The 20,716-nt window shown below is 33.8% G+C and overlaps 2 protein-coding genes across 3 annotated transcripts; one reads left to right on the top strand and one right to left on the bottom strand.

Moving 5' to 3' along the window:
• Positions 1-6,387: 6,387 nt before the first annotated feature.
• Positions 6,388-8,408, bottom strand: LOC130647842 (uncharacterized). The gene is made up of 2 exons (XM_057453829.1): positions 8,013-8,408; positions 6,388-7,796 (listed from the first exon to the last, which is right to left on the bottom strand). Exons 1-2 carry the CDS (start codon positions 8,104-8,106, stop codon positions 7,543-7,545), a joined length of 348 nt encoding a protein of 115 aa, XP_057309812.1. The 5' UTR covers positions 8,107-8,408; the 3' UTR covers positions 6,388-7,542.
• Positions 8,409-12,019: 3,611 nt separating this feature from the next.
• LOC130647537 (peptide methionine sulfoxide reductase MsrB-like) lies at positions 12,020-17,470 on the top strand. 2 transcript variants are annotated; one of them, XM_057453423.1, is made up of 5 exons: positions 12,020-12,179; positions 14,222-14,339; positions 15,361-15,565; positions 16,436-16,526; positions 16,749-17,470. In XM_057453423.1, exons 1-5 carry the CDS (start codon positions 12,125-12,127, stop codon positions 16,769-16,771), a joined length of 492 nt encoding a protein of 163 aa, XP_057309406.1. In that variant the 5' UTR covers positions 12,020-12,124; the 3' UTR covers positions 16,772-17,470. The 2 variants fall into 2 exon arrangements, with proteins under 2 accessions (XP_057309406.1, XP_057309405.1); XM_057453422.1 differs by lacking the exon at positions 12,020-12,179 and adding an exon at positions 12,303-12,510.
• Positions 17,471-20,716: the final 3,246 nt, after the last annotated feature.

The following is a 20,716-nucleotide window of genomic DNA, read 5'->3' as shown; positions in this document are numbered from 1 at the left end:
CTAAAGGAACCTTTTAAATAATTCTGTTCACAAGTTTTTTTGCTTGTAGTTTTCCGTCAGCTCAGTGTTGTGTTGTTGTTGTCATTGTTGTTGTTTGTTTATTTATTGTGTTTGTGTATTTGTTTTTAACTTTAATATGGTTGTTAGCCAAGAGATAAAAAGAAAAGAAAAATGGATAATGTAAATCCTTGCATTTTGCCACAAAGCCAGCTGTTTTCTTCAGTGCAAACATCATGGGGTTTATTGCCTCACCGCTAACACAGAAGGTATTAAACACCGCTGTAACTGTTGTGTTTAAAATAAATAAATCTGGGTAGCTTTAGAACTGGGGTACTACAGGTCAGCATTAAAAAATGAACTTGGTAGAATTTTCTCCCACATCTGAAGGCTATGACCGTGCGACCAAGAAAATATCGAGTAACAATGAAAGCGCGGAGGAGCGACTTGGATTTGGAATTGAAAATTTCCATTTGTACAGTCATACTCAGGTGGTTAATAAGTAATAAGTAATTTTTACGCGATGTGAAAAATTTATTAAATTTTCGAGTTTAAAGACAATTAATTCTGATATATATCACAACCAAATCTCGGTAGAGGTTAAGGGAAATAGCAAAGCACGGGTTTTTTGTTATGTGGTGTCATTCGTAAAGAGTGAGCCAATGACATAAATTTTTAGGATTTACGTACAGGGCACTTTGATTACACTCATAAGCGCAAGAAATGCACACATAAATTTTGGTACTTATCACAAAAATACCACTTGGTTTGTTTACAAAAGAGAACAGCCTCGACGTTGTTTTATGTTGTTCTTACAGGTAGCTTAGCTACCCTATATAGCTACATTAAGGATTAAACTAGCATTTATTACTTAATACTCAGTAAAATAGGTCAAGTTTAAATATTAAATCTTTTCGCTATAGCTAGCTAGATTAAGTACGAAAGGACAAGGCTGAGCTTTTTAGCTGGGTTTAAAATCAAAACTTAAGAGGAAAATTACATCGCAGTTTTTAAAATTATATTACACATACTACAGAACACCTGCGGGAAATCTCATTGTTCATCAAGTTACCCCATATGGCTAATATGGAAGATTTCTTCATAAAAAACCTCAGAAAACTTTTCAAGTGGATTACTTTCACATTAACAAAAATTGAAAATTTTTAAGATGAACTTTTGCGATTTTGTCATTTATTAGTTTTCAAATTTCTCGCTGGAAATTTATAAGGTTTAAAACCCATGTCGCACAGTAACTTTTTCGTCCTTATCAAAATGTGATATACATAAGCTATGGAACAACTTTTGCAGGAAAATAAAAACACATAAATAGAAAAAGGTTGTTATAAAAATATTATAAATTAATTTCAAACCGATTAGTCCCTGCAGCCATTTTGGTGTCAGCAGTATGAAAAACTATGCTAAAACCATAATAAGTAAAAGTCCTATTACTTCAGTAAAAATTGAAATAATGACTTGAAACTTAGTATTATATGTTTTTAGACCAGTTTGATGAAATAAACCCAAAAAATATTTTGCTACTATGATAGTTCTTGAGTTCCTGAATTTAGCCATTTTTGGGGATGCCGATAAACCTTTTTTGAAAGCATATTATTTTGACAAGCCATGTGTACAGATAACATTCAAAGTGATTCTCAGGATTTAAAATAATTCAAACAGATAAAATGTGTCCCAGGTTTAGGACCATATACCTTATCCAGCTCTATAAATACAAAGTTGTTAGAAGTTATTTTTTTGTCCACCTGGATCTGCAACACGTTTACTTGCACTAATCGCTCAGCCTGGTGCCACTCACAATTAATTTTTGAATATCTACAGGAACTTATTATGCAAAATGAAAAATGCTAAACAACTGTATTTGCTTTGCAGAAGTAACAATAGGCTTCATCATAAGTCCTGTGAATGTTGGTTTATGAAAAATGTATTATACCTTTATGCTATAAGCACTCCACTGGATTTGTAACACATTACACTAAGTGTCCTCCGTATGACACAGTTTACCCTTTACTAAGTCTTAACCTGGACAGAGACTTCAGGTCTTCCTGCTCCAAGCGAATATTACTTCTGGCTATACTTTCCAAAATTTTGTTATTTCATAAAAGAAACCTGAAAATCTACAAATATTTATTTATGAAAAACAGGTTTCTGTTCGATAAAAGAAACCTGAACATTTGCAGAAATTTATTTATGAAAATAGGTTTGTGTTTGTCGTGACAACATATTTAACCAACATGCAATGCCTTGCACACCTAACTAGCTATATACTCAAGTCTTGACTGTTCACTGTTATGGGAGGTCCAAATTGCTAGCAAGTAGCTATCTTTATTTAAAATGACAGAATGCCTTGAAAAATCTTTTGTATAGCTAGCCTCATAAAACTATTATATTTAGCTCTTGTACTTTATCACTTAATTATTTAATAACAAATGTGCCCCTGAACTGCTGGCATGGTATTAGCTAGGTAGCTTAAAATCACAAAATAAATATTATCCAGATGTGACCATCCCTCATCATCAGACATCAGAAAGGCGTTTCTGTTCTTTACTTCTCATTCTGGGGTACCTCAAATTCTTGTAAATCCAATGAAAAAAAATTACTAAGACTTCCTCTCCTTTCCCTTGCACGACTCATGGCATTTCTCAGCATGTCTTCAGCTCGAAGCCACGATTCCTTAGCTTCCAACTGCGTCTCGTTCACAAGTTTCAGCGCTAGCCAATGTGATGGACAACGTCGAGGAACCCTGGGTAACTTTGAAAAAATGTGGTTCTGCCTTATGATTTTCAGATTTTTGCTGCTGATATCAGCATATTTTAGCCCTTGAGTGCCACACCTCCGTATATATAGGAGTTAATTATCTTTATCTCCCGCAAAAGTTTATTCGATAGAAATGTAAAAGAAAATACAACACTTTGAACATAATGGAAATGAAAATAAAACAAGAAGCCCTGGGGGCTCTAAGAATTTCCGCGCGCTACCAAAATATTTGATGAAAACCTGCTAATTCGTTGTGTTATTGTGCCAAACATTCGAAGGGGTTTGGTGCATGAACCTCTGAAGATAAAGCACACCAGTGACATATCTTACAACAAACGCAAACAAAACGAAACGTGTCATAATAAACTCACATTTTAAAAGAAATTGCTAACAAAAAATACAGCCTATCATTCATGGTTGAAAGTCTTGCGATTGAAACGTTTATGGTCTTAAACGGCATTAGTTGACAAAAAATCAAAATTTTGATGTGACCATCATTTTCAGTATACTTTTTTTATTAACTGTGTCAATTTTTGTCGAAAATAAAGCAGTTTTAATTTTTGGATAAATTTTGGCCTGAAATGACATTTAGGTTACAAAAAATCAAACTTTTGTACCATCATCATTTTCAGCATACTTTATTTGTTAACTGTGCCAGATTTAGCTGAAAATGAAGTGATTTTAATTTTTGTACTAATTTTGGCCTAAAATGGCATTTAGGTGACAAAAATCAAAATTTTATGTCACCATTATGTTCAGCATACTTTTTTTGTTAAGTTTGCCAATTTTTGTTGAAAATGAAGTAGTTTTAATTTTTGGACCAATTTTGGCCTAAATTGACATTTAAGGTGGAAAAAAACCAAAATTTTGATGTCACCATCATGTTCACCATACTTTGTTTGTTAATTGTTCCAAATTTTGTTGGAAATAAAGTAGTTCTAATTTTTGGACCAATTTTGGCCTAAAATGACATTTAGGTGACAAAAATCAAAATTATTATGTCACCATTATGTTCAGCATACTTTTTTTGTTAACTGTGCCAAATTTTGTCGAAATCAAATACAAATTTTGGCCTGAAGCGTCAATACTAGACTTCCCAGTAGTTAAGGAGCTTGGGTACGAAGTTTACATCTGTGACGACGTGAAATCCCAGGGTCGATTTTTTCTCAAAAAATGCTCCGAAAGAAAAAAACGACGGTTTTAAAGAATTTCCTACGCCTTCGGGCGCGGAAATTCAATGATGACTGTGTGAAAGTCTTTTAACACGAGCATGAATTGTCTGGTATTAAACAAAATAAAAAACAGCAAAATCATCTGTCGATTAGCTAAATAAACATGCGGCACTAAAATATTGCAAGTTTTCATAAAAACTTGGATAATATAATCAGCTCAATCATGAATTTCTCTAAATTTGACAATAATTTCAGTGCCATAAGGACTAGATAATCATTGGTGATCTCGACTTTGGGAATCCACTAGATAAAACACTAATTAAAAAAAATAGAAATTGTAAATCCTTTCACTATGAATAGAATCCCGTCTTTTTTGTGTTGACACAAGTGAAGATTTGCAATCAAGTTTAGTTTGCAATCAGAGCTGCTGTGCAAAAATCAAAAATCGTCTAAAAGAAATGTTATGGTGATGTCTTGTGACTGTAATTGTATTAACAAAGGAAGCTCAGGGCACGATAAAATAAAGTAGTAGTCTCACTATTGTACTTTTAATCACCTTTCTCAAAAACAAATTTTAGATCATCTTTATTCCAACGACTAATGGTTTTGAAAACCGAAAAGCATTTGAAAAGGTATGCAAGAGCATTAAATACCCCTTGTAGGACCAAATTGAAGAACTTTTCACTAAAGTGAACCCTGAAGATTTTTTCAGTGATTTAAGGGACTAGGATTTGATTCAACATCAACTGCAGGTAACAGCAAAAAATAAAAAGAAACAGGTTTGTACGTAATATTTGACTGGGAGAGCCACGAGATAAATTGGGCCGCAGTGCGTTAGTATTTAAGTCATTCAATCAATTCATATGATTGAACAATCAACAAACTAGTCGTGAAAACGCCGTTGTGTGCCTGCTGTTGAACGTCATGCTGAGCGCTTAATAAAGCTGTAAACTGTGCCACATTCTAGGTGGAGCCCATTGGTACAGGTATACAGAATGTCGTAAATCAAGTGAAGCGCACACACCATTATAGGGTTTCGGTATGAATGGTTACAAAGAGTACAACTACGTACCAAGTGCGTAAGTGATACAAGTATGTTGAACACTGAAAGGATTGGGAAAAAGCTCGCGAGCAGCGTTTCAAAACAAAACGCAGCATAAACTAGAAACTGGATACCCAGGTAATTATTCTAAAGTTTCCAATAAAATCCGTATTTGTTGTGCAACAGTTGTAAACAAAGAAAAAATTCTATCTGTGCAACATTTGTTGTGTGATATCTCTCTTGCGTTTGTTTTTGTACAACATGTAGTTACGATAAAATTGTGGACAACTGTTTTTCAACACTTTATGATGTTGTAGCATGGAAACACAGCCAGTAAATAGTCAAACCTGGCAATAAAGCTGATAACCAAAACATGTAATGTAACTTGATAAATCTACGTTCCACACCACTTTAATCTTTACTTTAATATGTTTTTAAAAGGTGTTGCTTCGCCTGGAATAAAGTAAAATGGTAGCAAACATATTTTACGCCCATTTTGATTACTGAACCAGAGCAGTAATTTTTTGCACATACTATATATAATAAAAAAAATTCGAAATTTTTTAGGTTTTTCAATCAAATACAAAGAGTTCATAAAAATATACTTTATTAAAAATTACATTTATTAATTTCTTAATTTTTTAAGGTCTAAAAAAATCAGTACTGAAAGTTTCTTAATTTTTGGATGTTCCAGCCTCCATTTCGTTCTATGATTTTACCAATAAAGTATGGAAGTCAGCGATGTTAAATTTAAGTCTTTTTTTTATTTGTTTAAAATCTTCCTGTTCCCTATACCTTGTTAATTTAATGTTAATAGGAATCAAATTCATTGCATCGCGCTCATTTTGCCCTACAAAAGCGTTTAGTGAAAACCAGCCTTTATTAAGCATTGAACTTTGATGATAAAAACGAGGAAAAGATAACGAGAAGGAAAATCTACAGTATTATTTTCTTTCTAAACAATATACTGACCCAATGTTAGCCAAGGGGGTAATTCAATGCAATGGTCACTAAAATTTCCCCCGACTAACTTAAACCCCTGGGGTTTTTATACTAAACTCGAACGCCGCAATCAATAGGTGTTTCGTATATTACATCGTCTGCGCGATTGTTTATTGGTTCATAATGCGGAGACATGTCTTGTCTACTCAATCTGTCGTATTTTGTTTGATTAATCGAGTCATCTCTTCTCAACAAATGTATGTTTTCTTCATTGTGTTTCCTTTTGTAGTACAGTCTTGTAATAAGTAACAAGATGGCAAAAACTATGGTAAGTGCGGCCATGGAAACTCCCAAGATTAACCATTGGGTGGTAGAACCTGGAAGAGAATAACTGTTGTTAATCAACTTTGTTTCCAAACCTCTGCGATAGTCATGAAGTGCTTCAAGTAAGACAACCTTGTTCGTTAGACATTGCTTACTTAGTCGGCGTTGACAAGGGTCTGTGCTAAAAGACGCAACCAGAGGCGCACAAACCCTCTTCCACTAGGACCTCTTACAGTAAAATAAGAACTAAGCTGCTTCCAACAAGCGTACCTTTTGCGCTTTGCTGTTCATTTCTTTTCTCGATGTTTCCTACAAAAGACGCAAAAAATGAAATAATTTCAGTTCTGAATTTATCCTAAAATATTGCAAATTCGTTTTATTTTATGAGGTTTTAAAAATTGTTCAATATTCTTGCAACTATAAAATAGGTGCTATTGAATGCCACAAAAATCAATGTCACATCTGCATCTCGCTTCTTTTTATGCGACGGAAGTCATCCTAACCCAGTCTTTTCCTCAGATCTCTTGGTAAACTGGCGCGTTAAAAAGTAAACTTCCTGAAAAGCTAAGTCGACAAAAACATTTCTAACATGAGACAACCGCAAACAGGGGTAAGATAAATAAAACTTTGAATATAACCTGTTTTCTTGCATCCTGTGAATTCAATATCGATACCGTTAAAATTGACAGGCGTAGATGTGAATGTGAGATTTATATATCTTATTTGCATATCTTGGTAGTACAACTCATCAGTTGATTTCGGAATAAGATATCTATGCTGTAAAAGAATAAGAAGTACATATAAAAAAGAGAAAAAAACACGCTACTGGCTCTTCGATCAATAAAATAAAGCACTCTGAGTCTTGTTCTGCATGGATTAGGCAAAAAACTCTCTAACGCAGACAAAATGTTTAGCTCCTTACGGCGAAATTATGTCTGTGTAGTTTGAATTCTTCACATAATGCAATGGACCTTTAAATGTTTTAATTTTTGAGAAAAAAAACATTTTAGGAGATGAACTGAGTTTCCTTCGTCATGTAAAGCAAGACGAGATGGAAAAGAGCATAGCCTGGAAGTATTTCAATTTCCGAAAATAAAAAAATTAACCCCTTCAGATTCGAATTTGAGAAAGTTAACTTGATTAATAACTCATTCGCTCTATTTTAACTTTGATGCAACCTCATCCCCAGGACTATTTGCTTCTCAACGGCGCTGCGCTTTCTAATAGTTCTTCTAGCTTGACTTTAATGCAGTGACTTCAGTACAGCAGTTGAACTGAGATGTATTACCCCCCTCAAAATAACTGATAATTTGTGTTTAAAAAAAAATACACAACTAGATTTATTGCATGACTTACTATTGTACTACTCCAAGTGCTACCATCTTTGCTGGCAGCCATATTTAATTGTAAGTGATTAAGTGTGTTCTCACTCGGGCTCAGTCTTATAATTTTCATATACATGATGTCACCCAAGTCAAACACAGTAGAATGGTCAAACGTTACACTTGTGTATAATATTTTAGTTTGAAAATATTTCGTCGGACACCCTAAAATAAAACAAAAATTTTACCATATTTCAAAACAAACTGAGAAAGCCTTCTAGAAAAGAATTTTAACAACCTTGTTTCCAGGTACATCGTCTGTTTCTGACGTAGCTTTTTCCATGCATGTTCGATTACATAGAAATTTTCCAATACTTACTTTAGTTATATCTGGAAAACTTTTACAAACATTTGAGAGGGTAAGTGGAAATTTTCACATACCTGAAACATTTTCGTACAAAGTGCAACCCAGTACGAACAAAACGAATGCCGATTTCACAAACGCGTTCTGCACATTATAGCTAAATGTAAACATGTTCAATCTTAAAAGCAATCACTAGTGCGCTACAATCACAAAATGTTGGAAGATGGCAGTTTATCGACTTTTTTTCGAAATGGCAAAACAGCAGCTCTTGTAGAATGCTCTGCAGCCGGAAGGTTGCGAGAGTTCTGCTTAAGCAGGGCCGGTGAAGAATGTTAAGAATGCACTAGTCGCGGTTTCTGCGATATCCGCATCTGCTGATGTCAGCAATAATTAACGCATTTGGGGTATCGTATCTAACCAAATAACTTACCGCCATTTCTCTAGTTAACGCGAATGGCATTTTTTTTTAAATTTACTTAATTTATTTCCTCTAATTTTTAGCACGATCCTATTTTCACTAATTTTCATTTTCCCTCTAATTTAGTGCGAAAAAGGTCAAATTTTTTTCTAATTATAGCACGGGGCGGTCAGATCAGAGAATAATTTGTTTGCTATTTTGGTTTTTAACCTTATTATCTTTTCCTAAAAAAAAGGAAAATTGCCCTATTTTACATTTTTATTCAACAAGTTCTAAAAAAAGGTTTTAAAAAAAATTTGTTCCGTTATTTCTTCAGTTTTATGTGCTGAAAATGCACCGGTTGTAAGTAAGAGTTTGTAAGTCAACATGCTTTAATTAAATCTGTTCAACCCAAACTTGCATTCTCTTCGTCCATCCAGGCTTTTGTGTTTTCGCAGCAAATCCTTTCAGAAACCACTTAGCTAAGCAAAATGGGCAAAAAAGGACGAGACGAGTAAGCAGAGCAAAAAAAACGAAAAAAATAAAGTATATAAAAAGAGTTATGTTATTTAATTTAGTACGACAAGGGTCGAATTTTCCACTTATTTCTTCCTCGGGACACAAAATTTTAAAATAATTTATTTTCTCTAATTATTAGCAACACTCCAGAAAATTATTATTTTTTCGGTCAAGTTAAGTTAGAGGAACGATAAATCTGTTGTAAACATATAGAATTGATATTTTACAATAGACCTTCCCCGAATTTCCTAATTATGCCAAACTCAATTAGAGGTCGATACTAAAGATGATCCTTATCCCTAAGTTCCTTAGCAAAAGGTAGAAAAAATTACTTAATTTCCTTATTATTTCTGTTCGTTAAGTGCCTCAATTCCGAGCTGAAATTTACGGTCACACCCTTCATATAGGCGAGCTTACCAAGAATAGCCTCGTTTTCAAAATAATCATTTTCTTCAAATCTAAATAAAACCCAACCAGAATATTATATTGCTCTTAAACTGCATTTTTGTCATGATAATTAATATTCTATCTGAATATCTTTATTTGAGGAGCACAAAACCATTATAAATTTCTGGATGTTGCAGAATTATTATAATTTATGAAATTCGGGAAGGTGTATTGTGTGGGTATAACATTGAGACGCCGTAGACCATTGCTTGCATTGGTTTGTAAACATGATTGCAGTCATTACTGCGATATAGTAAACAGATTTTTCGCCACTATATATATTATTATAGCCGCCACACTTCATACATCCTGATTCCCAGGATCTGTTGGGCTTTTTATATTTGGACGGCTGTTTAAATATAAAAAATATAAATAGCCTAACAAGCCCTGTGGAGGAGGTTGTTGGTCCCAGAGCCCCTTTCTAATACGTAGTGGTCAGCCGCTGTAAAAAAAACTGAAAATGCTCTGGGAACAAGGTTGCAATTTCTCCTTATTCCAAAAAAGTTATCGTAAATCTGCGCACAGTTTCCGTCACTGCGTTCGATCGTTTAGGTACAGTTTCACCACACAACATAGATTTGATACTATTCATTCTAATTTCCTCGTTACCCTGTAACGTTTTTACCAATTTCAATAAATCAAAAAAATTTAGTTACTTACCGTACTATTAGAATCATTTTTGATCTTTTCAAAATACTTCTAACAATTTAAAAACAATGTAATATTTTTCAAGTTTAGCATCAAATTTTGTATGAACGAGATTATAGAGTTTTGTATTCACAGTTTTGGAAAGATGTCTCTCCTCCTTGGAGCTCCTGTATGATAAAGGCATTGCTTTTATAGCGAAAACTATATACCGGAGAACATCTTTTCATCTGAGAGGTGAAAGGTTATAGTTATTTTTATTCACCTCATGACCTTTTTCTCAATCTTTAAGTATTGTCTCCATCTCTAATGATACTGTATCTTCCCGTCGCATACCTTTTCCATATTAATATCTGAGAAATAAATTGAAATATATGACCCTCTTCTTCCCTATAAATGTCAGAAAAAAATGTGAGTTCACGAGTGAAAAGAACAGGGTTTGGCGAGCTGTACTAGACTATATTTTGATAAATTGATACAAAGACGTTCTTCTCACTCACGAAACTGATTAATAAGAGCACCAAAATTCAACTTTTTTACTAATAAATTAAAAAAAGACATTACAAATTGTTTTTTTTTTGAAAACTAGTCGGTGCTCCGTGGAAAAAGGCACGGATTTGTCCGTTATTTTTATACCGCATTACGTGCTTCTCGCTACTTGCGGTACCATTTTGAGTGGCAGGCAGATAGATGTATATGGATATTATAATAAGGATGTTAATAATTTTTCCATAAATTGTAGTTGATTGTAATACTTGACCATTTCAACTAAAAACGATAACCACCAACAAGTTTAATTTTACCCTTTTATTATTAAGAAACCGGTGTATAAAACTTTTGGTAAAAATCATGAAATGATTAAGAACCCCAACTTTTTCTCCCCAGGCTTCTTGTTCTTTTAACGTTGAGGCTGGTGGCGCCAAGTAAGCGCTAACGGCTTTGTGATTATGCAGCAAACTCTACAGATAAAGCAACCTCGACCTCCTGGTCTCTTTGTCTCTCTTTTATATCGAGATTTGAAACAAAAAAAAACCCTGGGATCAAGGTTGGGGATAAGGATATTAAGGATCTAGACTACTCTTTGCTTGGTTACTTAAAAATGCGTAACTTATGCATGGGGAAAAAACACAAAAAAGTTATTATACAAGGAGATGGATCACCTACCGCATACTCAACCAAGTCTCCAGGATTCTTTCTTCGACAATCTCGGACAATGAGAATTAAATTCTTAGTGAAATAGACACGGTAAAAGGTAATTGGCTCAATTTGTTTAGTTTTTTTCGAATTGCGTTTAAATAAATAATGCTTTGTTTTCAGGATCCCCAACCAAAGCCAGAGCCGTACATCGATTAGAGTTCTTATGTCATCCTCGCACCCAGGGCATCTTGCATCTTTTCTGACACCGAACGGCGATACTCTGCCGTGTCCCGGTTATAGAAAAAAACAGGCGCTGGGAATGAGGTTGAAGTTAAGTATCAATTTATTCTAGTGGTGGCAACTTTAAAATACATTGTATTTCACGCAGTTCTTATTATTGCCTTTCTTTTCTTTACGTAAATTGAATTTAAATTATAAAACTAAATTTATACAGCAAAAAATAAAAGAAAATTGCAAAAATGAAGCTGGTCGACCACTTACAAAAATGTGTCATTCATATATTAAGCACGCCCTTGTCCAGATTGCAGGACAGCCGACTTTTACCCCAGGGCTTTTTTTTGCTTTCTGATATTCGGCGACCGCAAAACGCGCCAGGACTTTTATGTACGCAATTGACGTGGGCAAAAACAATTTTTAAAATCTTATCTTAACTTAAAGAATGGAGAAAAAAACAATCTATAGTGTTTAGTTTGAGGCATTTAACGTTCTCGTTACTTTTATTTCTTATAAAAATTGGAAAATATAGTGAGTTAGAAAAAAACTTATTTTTGATACTAACAAGGCGCGCCTCCTCCCTTTCTGCATCGCTGCAAAAAAGCGGCCAACATCCACCACCTCGTACCCAGTGTGCAACACGCAGAGCAGAAAAATCTAGTTTTATTTAATCATGTTACGGAAACACGAAACATGTTCCGTGCTGCCGTATTTGTCATTTTTTTGTACCGTCATCGTGACAGAAGATGATAATTTAATGACTAATTAAAAAAATAAATAAACCCTGATACACTCTAAATCAAGCTATAGATGCTAGTCAGGGTTGTTTTTTGTTTACTGTATAAAATTACTTACATAATGTCAGGTAAGTTCAAAATTTTTTCCCCAATTTTAGATCGTTTTCTGTCGTATTATTTCGGTCTATGTAGATTCTCAGGTAGCTAGTTATCTACTACTGTAGATAATTACTTATTATATATATATCGCATGCTTTAATTAATCTACAAAAATAATGAATAAGTGGCGTTTAGTAGGGACGGCAATGAAATCTACGCTACGGAAAGTTTCACCTCCATCAGGTGATGCTCTGCATAGTAGGAGAGTAAATGTAAATAAAGTCACCCCAAGTATGATAAAAAATGGAGATACATCTGTAAATATACCTTTAATACTACCACTTGCTTGTAACACAGCAGGTAGATTTTTTATATTCCTTTAGCTTGTAGATTATTTTTTGTTCTAGCTTTTAGCTAGCTACCTACCTAGAGTAAAAAAATCAGAAAATTGGGTTATCAGACCATTTCTAAATTATATAGGAGAGGAATTCCTTGCCTATATTGAGCTAGCTATATGCCATAGCTAGGTATATACAAATAGACTATATATACAAAAACTTTCGCAAAATTTTAAAGAAATCTGTGCAATCATATCTGCATCTTCCTTTAACTTTATTTATGTAACTAAATCGTTATAATAATGTTTCGTAGCTGTAGCTATAAAAATCTGGTATTTGCGGAGGACAACAACTTTTGGCAGTTACGAATATATAGCTATACACATACTTTTTGCCTTCTGCAAAATTATCAACTATAGCAGATATAAATTCTATCATAATTCGTACGGAATTATTGTTATTCTTTTTAAGCCTTTTAAATATATATAGAACAAAATTGTATATAAACCTGCACTGTTCTGTCCAGGTTGTAAATTCCATTTGGGCTTGAAACCCTTTCCCATCCTTTTTGTAAACCAATCTTTTTCTTGTTTAAGCTTTGAGAAGCTTTTTCAAAAAAATTTTTATATATTTTATCTATATATATAGCTATATACACTCATATACAAAGCAAACCTGAATCTCCTGATCTTTTTTCAATACTAAATTTTCAATGCTACCTGTTTCCTTGAAATCAGTTTTGAAATCAGACTTTTCAAAATAATTGGGAAAAACTGCACTAGCATTGGCTTCTGGTGTTTTCATATATAAATACTCTTGTTGCAGTTTACCATGTTCAAACAGGGGTCGCGTTTTCAATCAAGCAAGAATATCTATATACCCATCAGCTAGAAATCTTACAAATAAACCTTTTATGAATTCAAAGCAAAACAGACATAATCTACATGCTTGACAGTTTTAAAACTTTTTGGTACGCACCATGCATCCTCTTATACCAATTGCGTATTTTGCTTTTGTGGAACTTTTCGTCATCAGAGTTAATTAGCTCTGAGAACAATATCAATAGCATTATGTCAGTCACCATTTTTGTTTAAATAAGAATAAACGAATGAATGGACATTTATATAATGATGTACCTTGTTAAATGATGTGTGAACAGTAAAAAAGTTCATACAACATTCATCCAACATGCTTTAGTTTCTTGAGACAGTTACAAGTTTTTACAAATTTTGAGGACGATTGTAGCTATCTATCCCTATCACCACTCTTTAACATATTCTGAAGGCACTGCAACATCTTCTGGTACCTCCAGTAAGAAAGAAGAATGCCCACTGAACAACGAATGTTTGTCAAAAAATATTATTTACGAAAACACTTTATTTACGGACAATAACAAGGCAACAAAATATATAGGACTTTGTGAAACAACGTTTAAAAAGAGATACGCCAACCATAAGCAATCGTTTAACACTAAAAAGTACCAAAATAGTACATCTCTTTCTACAGAGTTTTGGAACAAAAAAAGAACAAGAAAAGAATAAGGCTATATATATATATATATATACGTATAGCCCTTAAAATTAGTGTCCGAATTCGGCACTGCCAACGTAATTGCCAAATTACGAAGAAACCGCAATTGAAAATCTTTGCAAAAAGAACAAAAATGTTTTTGTCTAATCATATGCACCCACAACAGGAGACACAACGTTAATGTTAATTTCAATTGTATTTAGGTCTCCATACCTCCACCGCATCACATGGTGATTTCCCAAAGAAATTTTCTGAGGAAGAGTTGAAATCTCGTCTAACTAAACAACAATATTCTGTCACCCAGAAAAGTGGCACTGAGAGGTGAGGTCTTTTTTGCTTGCCTATTTATTTCTATGTAGCTCTATGTTCTTAGAAGTCCGAATGAAAAATCTAAATTTTAATTTTTTTAACCACTTGAATAATGTGCAGTGGGTGGCTGGCATTTTCACATAGTATATACTCCAGAACTTAAGTTAGTTTTTGTCATTCAGCCTACCTCTATCCTCCAGCTCGCCCATTAATTGAAAGAAGAAAACTTCAGCAGAAGCAAACTTACAAATTAGTGAATTTTATGGTGCATTTGCGAAAGATAATTCGAATATGGAAAAAGGCCTATTTTGAAATGTTTATTCTCGCAAAAATCTCTGGTTAGTTCTACAATTATTTTCTCATTTTCATTCTCAAAATCTAAATCTAAATTTTCCTTTTTCAAAACATAATTTACTCTGGCTTGATTTGTTTGCTGCTTTCGAAACAATAAAAAAGATTTCTTCTTGTGATAAAAGAAGAGAAATCGTTCCATTTCATATGAAATAGTAACGGGATGGAGGATCATCCAGGGATACTGTAATGTTGCGAATATTAACATGTGTAGGGAGACACTTTCAAATCTTACTGTAATAAGGAACTGTTTGCAATCTTGCTGTGCAACTATGTTTTTTTTTCTATCACTTGTTTGTTCTATCTTGTTTCCGAGTTTTGTAATTTTTGTTGTTGTTGTTTATTGGTTGTTCAGGGTTGCAACGCCTCCTCAAAACTCCTTAATTTTGAAATTTCTCAAAACTTCCCCCATATCCTTCAAAATTGGATTTTTTCACAACTTTCTTTTCAAATCACGTTAACTTTAGTTTTTACCCCTTTTTATCAAGATACATCGAAATGCTACAACAGTACTGCTATAATTTGTTCTGCATTAATGGTAGCCTTTTTAAAGTCTCCTCCAATATTCTCAATTTTCCTAAAGAACGCATGTCCTCAAATCACCTCAATCCTCTCTTAGGAAAGTTAGCATTCTCATCAAAAGAAAAAGGTGCGTGTTTTAATATTTTTTTTTCTCTTACAGGGCATTTACAGGTGAATATTGGGACAATCATAAAAAAGGAATTTACAAGTGTATTGTGTGTGATGAAGATCTGTTTGATTCTGGTACGAAATTTGACAGTGGAAGCGGTTGGCCATCATTCAACGACGTGCTAACTAAAGGCAAAGTGAAATTGATCGAAGATAAAACTATGTTTATGTCTAGAATAGAAGTTGTTTGTGCCCAGGTAGATAACTTTTTTATTGTCTCAAACCACCGATTTTTTTAGCTTTAGATTTTAGTGATACAGCTTTTTATGTGTAACGCGGACATTCAATAATTCGGCTGCCCGCATTACTACCCTGCAAATTTAAAAAGCACCTGTTTATTAACCTGTGTGTTTATTGCGTCTGCAATCAAGTGCATACGCAAATGTTTTACTTGTGTGGTTTTATTCATTTACCTTATAATCTATATAGTTCAATTCTTTTTCACACAGACTTTTTTACGCGCTATAAATATTTTTTGTAACTAAGGTAAAAAAAAACTTTCGCCCAAAGGTAATTTTTTCATATTCAGGGTTCAGAAAACCTGGAAAAAAGGTCTGTTTTAGAAAATTTCAGGAAAACTCAGCGAAACCTAGGGAAATTTTTTTTCCAATTCAGGGAAAACTCAAGGAATTTTTTTTGTCAGCTAAATCTGTTTAAATCTAACTGATCTTTCACATTCTTAAATGGGTTATAATTTTAACCATTAATGATCCCCAGCTTTAATATTTTGGTTATGGCAAGTTGTGTACTGTTTTCAACAAATAAATGTAGGTCTTATATCTGACAATTTTGTTTATTACAATTTGTTAGAGTAACACGATTTAAATTTAACATCTAACATTTTCTAATTATATTTGCTCAGGGAAAAAAGGTACCAAGAACAGGGAAAAATGCTTAATGCCGGGCCACGGCAAAGACAAATATTTTTAAGAGCAGCCTTAGTTTGATTCTTAACTTTAACTGTCGTTTTTTTATTGTACATGCATTTTGTCAAGAATCCCACTAAAACGGGTAAAACAATGCAAATTTACTTTTGTTGTTGCAGTATTTTGGATTTAACATTTTAGTGTGGTGCCCATCTTGGTCATGTTTTTGATGACGGCCCAGGTCCAACTGGCAAACGATACTGTATCAACTCTGCCTCCCTTAAATTTAATGGTACGTTAACTCGCTTACTAAATCAAACAAATATCTTAATAGGACAGAACCATTAATTCTCCCGATCAACTTTAAAATTCTTTTTGTACTGTGCCAGCAATTCAGCCCCGTCATTAATATTACATGGTACTTTACAAAATTTGATGTTTTCATGCAATTTTTATAAACATTCTTTCTTTTCTCACAGTATAGCTGATGTTTTTAAAAGAGCTCTTTCTTTAGAGAATAAAAAAGAAGACTTGTGAAAAATCCTATCACCTTATCACTCTATCATCCTGCGATTGTGTCATAATAAAGGTTGTGTTGGAGACGAAGATGACAAAGATAGTCGATCTGTCTTGCTGTTAATTAGCACAGGTGACTGCACCAGGATGGGAGAGTGGAAAGATTTGATCTATAGATCACTTTTTAAATTATTAAATATTTTTTTTATAAATAGCAACTCTAACAGCGTTTTCGAAAATTGACCAATTCAATTTTTTGTAAAACTTGACAAGCTGATTAACTTATCTTGATATGCTTGGGAATGCTCTGGTTAAGCAGAAAGTCTTTTAGATCTTGAAAACCTTAAAATAGACGGGTGATCTTGAGGACTTTAAACATCATTTTCTGGAGAGGAACCTTTAAACTATAAATATTTCCAAAACCATGTATGTCTTGTTCTGAAACGTGTAAATTTTTTTTTGTGTGTGTCTATGTATTTTTCTTGAAAAATTATACCAAAGAACTTTGCAAAACGCCCCAAAATGGCGAAAAATCATGAAAAACACAGGTAATGAATGTTAGCGGAGATTTTGAAAATGCACAATTTAGGGATTTACCTTATGTTAAATAAAATCTATCATAGCTTGGATAGCATAAAAATTAATTTTATATATTGGTAATATTTTTTTGCATATGTTTATAACATTAAACTTATTTAATACATATACATGTTATTCCTATGCTTGTTCTTCTGAAAATATTAGGTGTCTGTAACAAACATCTTTCGGGTTCGAATATGTTATATGATACATCATCTAATCGGTGTATCAATTTGCAGACCTGAATTCGCTTCCAGAAAGTTCTTAGTGCGTTGTTGTTTTGGCTAAACCTTCCCAACTCTTCGATAGGTCTATTTGTTTTATTCTAAAAACAAAAGCTTGTTATATGTCAAGTTTTAAATGAAGATTTCAAGTTTAACATCAGTATTTTATACGAAATGTCTACAGAAAAAACATCTGTTGTCACTTTTCCTGAGATGAGTGTGGATATTAGCCATACCTACAACTGTACAAAAATATTGAGACAATGACACCCTTTCGTTCATTTTCCAAAGTTGTCAAAAAAAGATCAACTCTGGAATGCTCTGTAGCGGGTATGCAGCAACAATTATAACATTTTAGAAGTTGGTATCTAACCAAATAACTTTAGAGCATACGTCCAAAGTTCGCTTTAAACATTGACAAGTTAAAATTGCGCGTACCTCGATTAAATGCTCATAGACACTACTAAACATCAACATATGGGCAAAAATCCACAGTCCTAAGTTGAGAAACCTGGACATGGACATGACTGACGTCTACAAAAGTTACCATCTCTAAAGATTTTTGAAGAAAAAAAAATACAAAGCCTATACTTCAGCCGCGAGATCAAGTTGTTTTACCACTTTCGCGTGAAGAAGTTTTCGCGATTAAAGAAAACCCAAGGAAAAAGAACTCGAATCGTGACGCATTTTAAGATTGTTAGATTTTACTAGAAAATATCAAAATACGATTAAACTAGCCATCACCTCATTTAGACCAGCCGTCAACCAACTTCGCATACAAAAAATAGAACAACGATGTACCCATCATTGTCGTCCCCAGAGCTTTTTGAAAGCTAACATCGGTTTATCTCAAAGAGCTCTGGACTGGAACATGTGTATCCAAAGACAACATGCTCATCATCAAATCACCATCTGTATCATCCATTATCAACCGGTAAATGACAATGCAAGAAGCAGTAGTACTGCTCAACATAAATTATTATGACTTCTCGTTCCCAGAGCTTTTTTATGCTGTCTGATTTGTGGATAGCGCCAGTTAAGTTGACTAAAAAAAGGCAAAAAAAGATTCTGACAAAAACCATAAATATTCTTTTAGCATAGTAATATTTTTTTGACTTATTGTAAAAGAAACGTAATACCGTAAAAATACCGTTCAAAAGATTGAAAAATAAAGTACCAATAAATGGTTTGATACCTTTAAAAGAACAAAAACAAACCCTTTCAGTCAAAAATATGGCATGCAGTTAGGAAACCTACCACAAAAATAGGCATATGACGATCCTCAACTAATAATCTGTCGTAAAAAAGGAATGTTTTATTTCACACAGATATGACAGAATACGTGATTTTCTTGCCACCCCTTAAAAAGTGTTGACGAATATAGAAAAATACATCTCGAACTACTTACAACCTCTTCCCCACGGTCCTTGTACGCTGATAATATTCTGAAGGGTTCGTCCAAATAAGGCGTAAAAAAAGACCTGGGAACGAGATTGTACTTATGTGCGAAAGATTTCGAACTCAAACCCCGAAACCTGATGACTTTACACAACCGGAAAGGAAATTGACTGTAAGAGTCATCTGGATGAAAGATAGACACATAATGTTACTTTTACACGAACTCATCAATGTAACACCACTTTTAAAAATACATATATATTAGAGAAAAATACCGAATTGTATAAAATCAGGAAAATTTTCCTGTAACTGGACATGAAAATAGCGAGCGCGGTGGCGACCTCAGGTTATATACTTTAAAAGCTTACATTAATTTTCAAAGAGAATGAAAGTGATGTTATATTGATCACTAGTGCGTTTGAAATTTTACATACAATGTTATTCTGTGTGGGCTTACTTTCATCCATGTTGTGGGCAAATACTTGGTATAAGAGACATTTTGCGCATGTTCTTATATATCGCAGCATGTCATTTTTAAGAAAAGTTTTTGCGGTAACTATAGGAGGGGGTTTAAACATTTAAATAACTTAATTAAATTTTATGTTTAACTGATTTTTATCATTATATACTTTCTATCAGCTTAATTTTCCAGCCATGCAGTGAATGAGAGAGGTGGTTAAATAATGAAACACATCACCGTCTTGTATTGATAAATTGCGTTAAAAATATCATTAAGAAGCTTACTCTCGAGTGCCAAATAAACATCCCCCCCTGCTTGTTAATATTCCAACTTTTTTCCACCCAATGCTTATTAAGTTTTGATAAACATTGGCACTCATTTCTATACATAAATCCATCAGTCATAAAATGTTATATGAATTTGCGAAAACTAGTTCGCCCGTCCTTTTTATACCGCATTGCGTGCTTCTCGCTATTGCGCAGCTAAGCTACCATTTTGCGTGACAGACGGACGGACGGACGGACGTATACGGGCATTATAATATAAATTTATACAAGGTACTTAATAAACATGGTTTTTCGGTTTTGTTTTTTCATTTTAACTGTAAGTGTGGAGATTTTAAATTTACAAGAAACGAATACTTTTTTTAACTTATCCACCCCTCCCCTCCTTCACCCTCCCCCCTTAATTTAGACACCCCCCGCTTATTTAAATTTTGGTATTTTTCCAACCCCACTAACTATTAAGACCCTCTCCCCCCTCCTTAATTTGGCACTGGAGAGTAAGAATTTAGCAGCCAGAATTTTTTGTGACAACCAACGAACCTCATTCCCAGTGCTTTACTTCCTTCTTAGTTCGGAACGACGGAACGATATTAAAATAGACAGCAAGTTCTGTAAAGCAGACCGGTCATAAAGCATACCGGTCATAAAGCATACCCGTCATAAAGCAGACCGGTCATAAAGCAGACCGGTCATAAAGCAGAAGCGCTATAGCAGACATTTTTTCTTACACCAAATGAAGATCTCCCATAAGAAAACCTCGGCGTAAAGCACACATCATGTAATATAATTTTTTAAAAATAGAGCCTCAACGTTTTAACTGTTATTATTATTAACCCAATATTTATAAAGGATAGGCGCTTCAGTGTTGAGAACACTTTTTCTATGTTCTGAATGCATACATTAAGGTCGGTATTACTTACCCAATTTTTCTCATATGGAAGGGGTTGACCCGTAGCTATGGTAAAGACACTTGCTAAACATGTTTGCGCTGTGGACCGAACCACGGACCCAGTGATTACGA

This window comes from Hydractinia symbiolongicarpus, chromosome 6 (genome assembly GCF_029227915.1).
Source record: "Hydractinia symbiolongicarpus strain clone_291-10 chromosome 6, HSymV2.1, whole genome shotgun sequence".
Classification (NCBI taxonomy): Eukaryota; Metazoa; Cnidaria; class Hydrozoa; order Anthoathecata; family Hydractiniidae; genus Hydractinia; species Hydractinia symbiolongicarpus.
Note: the sequence above shows the minus strand (reverse complement) of the source record. Positions and strands in the feature narration are given on the sequence as shown.

Excerpts from the sequence above, each read along its gene's own strand:
- LOC130647842 (XM_057453829.1), bottom strand. The coding sequence starts at position 8,106 with ATGTTTACATTTAGCTATAATGTGCAGAACGCGTTTGTGAAATCGGCA. Across the intron at positions 7,797-8,012 it reads TTTGTACGAAAATGTTTCAG|GGTGTCCGACGAAATATTTT; the intron begins GTATGTGAAAAT and ends GTTTTATTTTAG.
- LOC130647537 (XM_057453422.1), top strand. The coding sequence starts at position 12,327 with ATGAATAAGTGGCGTTTAGTAGGGACGGCAATGAAATCTACGCTACGG. Across the intron at positions 12,511-14,221 it reads ACTTGCTTGTAACACAGCAG|GTCTCCATACCTCCACCGCA; the intron begins GTAGATTTTTTA and ends AATTGTATTTAG. Across the intron at positions 15,566-16,435 it reads TAGAAGTTGTTTGTGCCCAG|TGTGGTGCCCATCTTGGTCA; the intron begins GTAGATAACTTT and ends TTAACATTTTAG.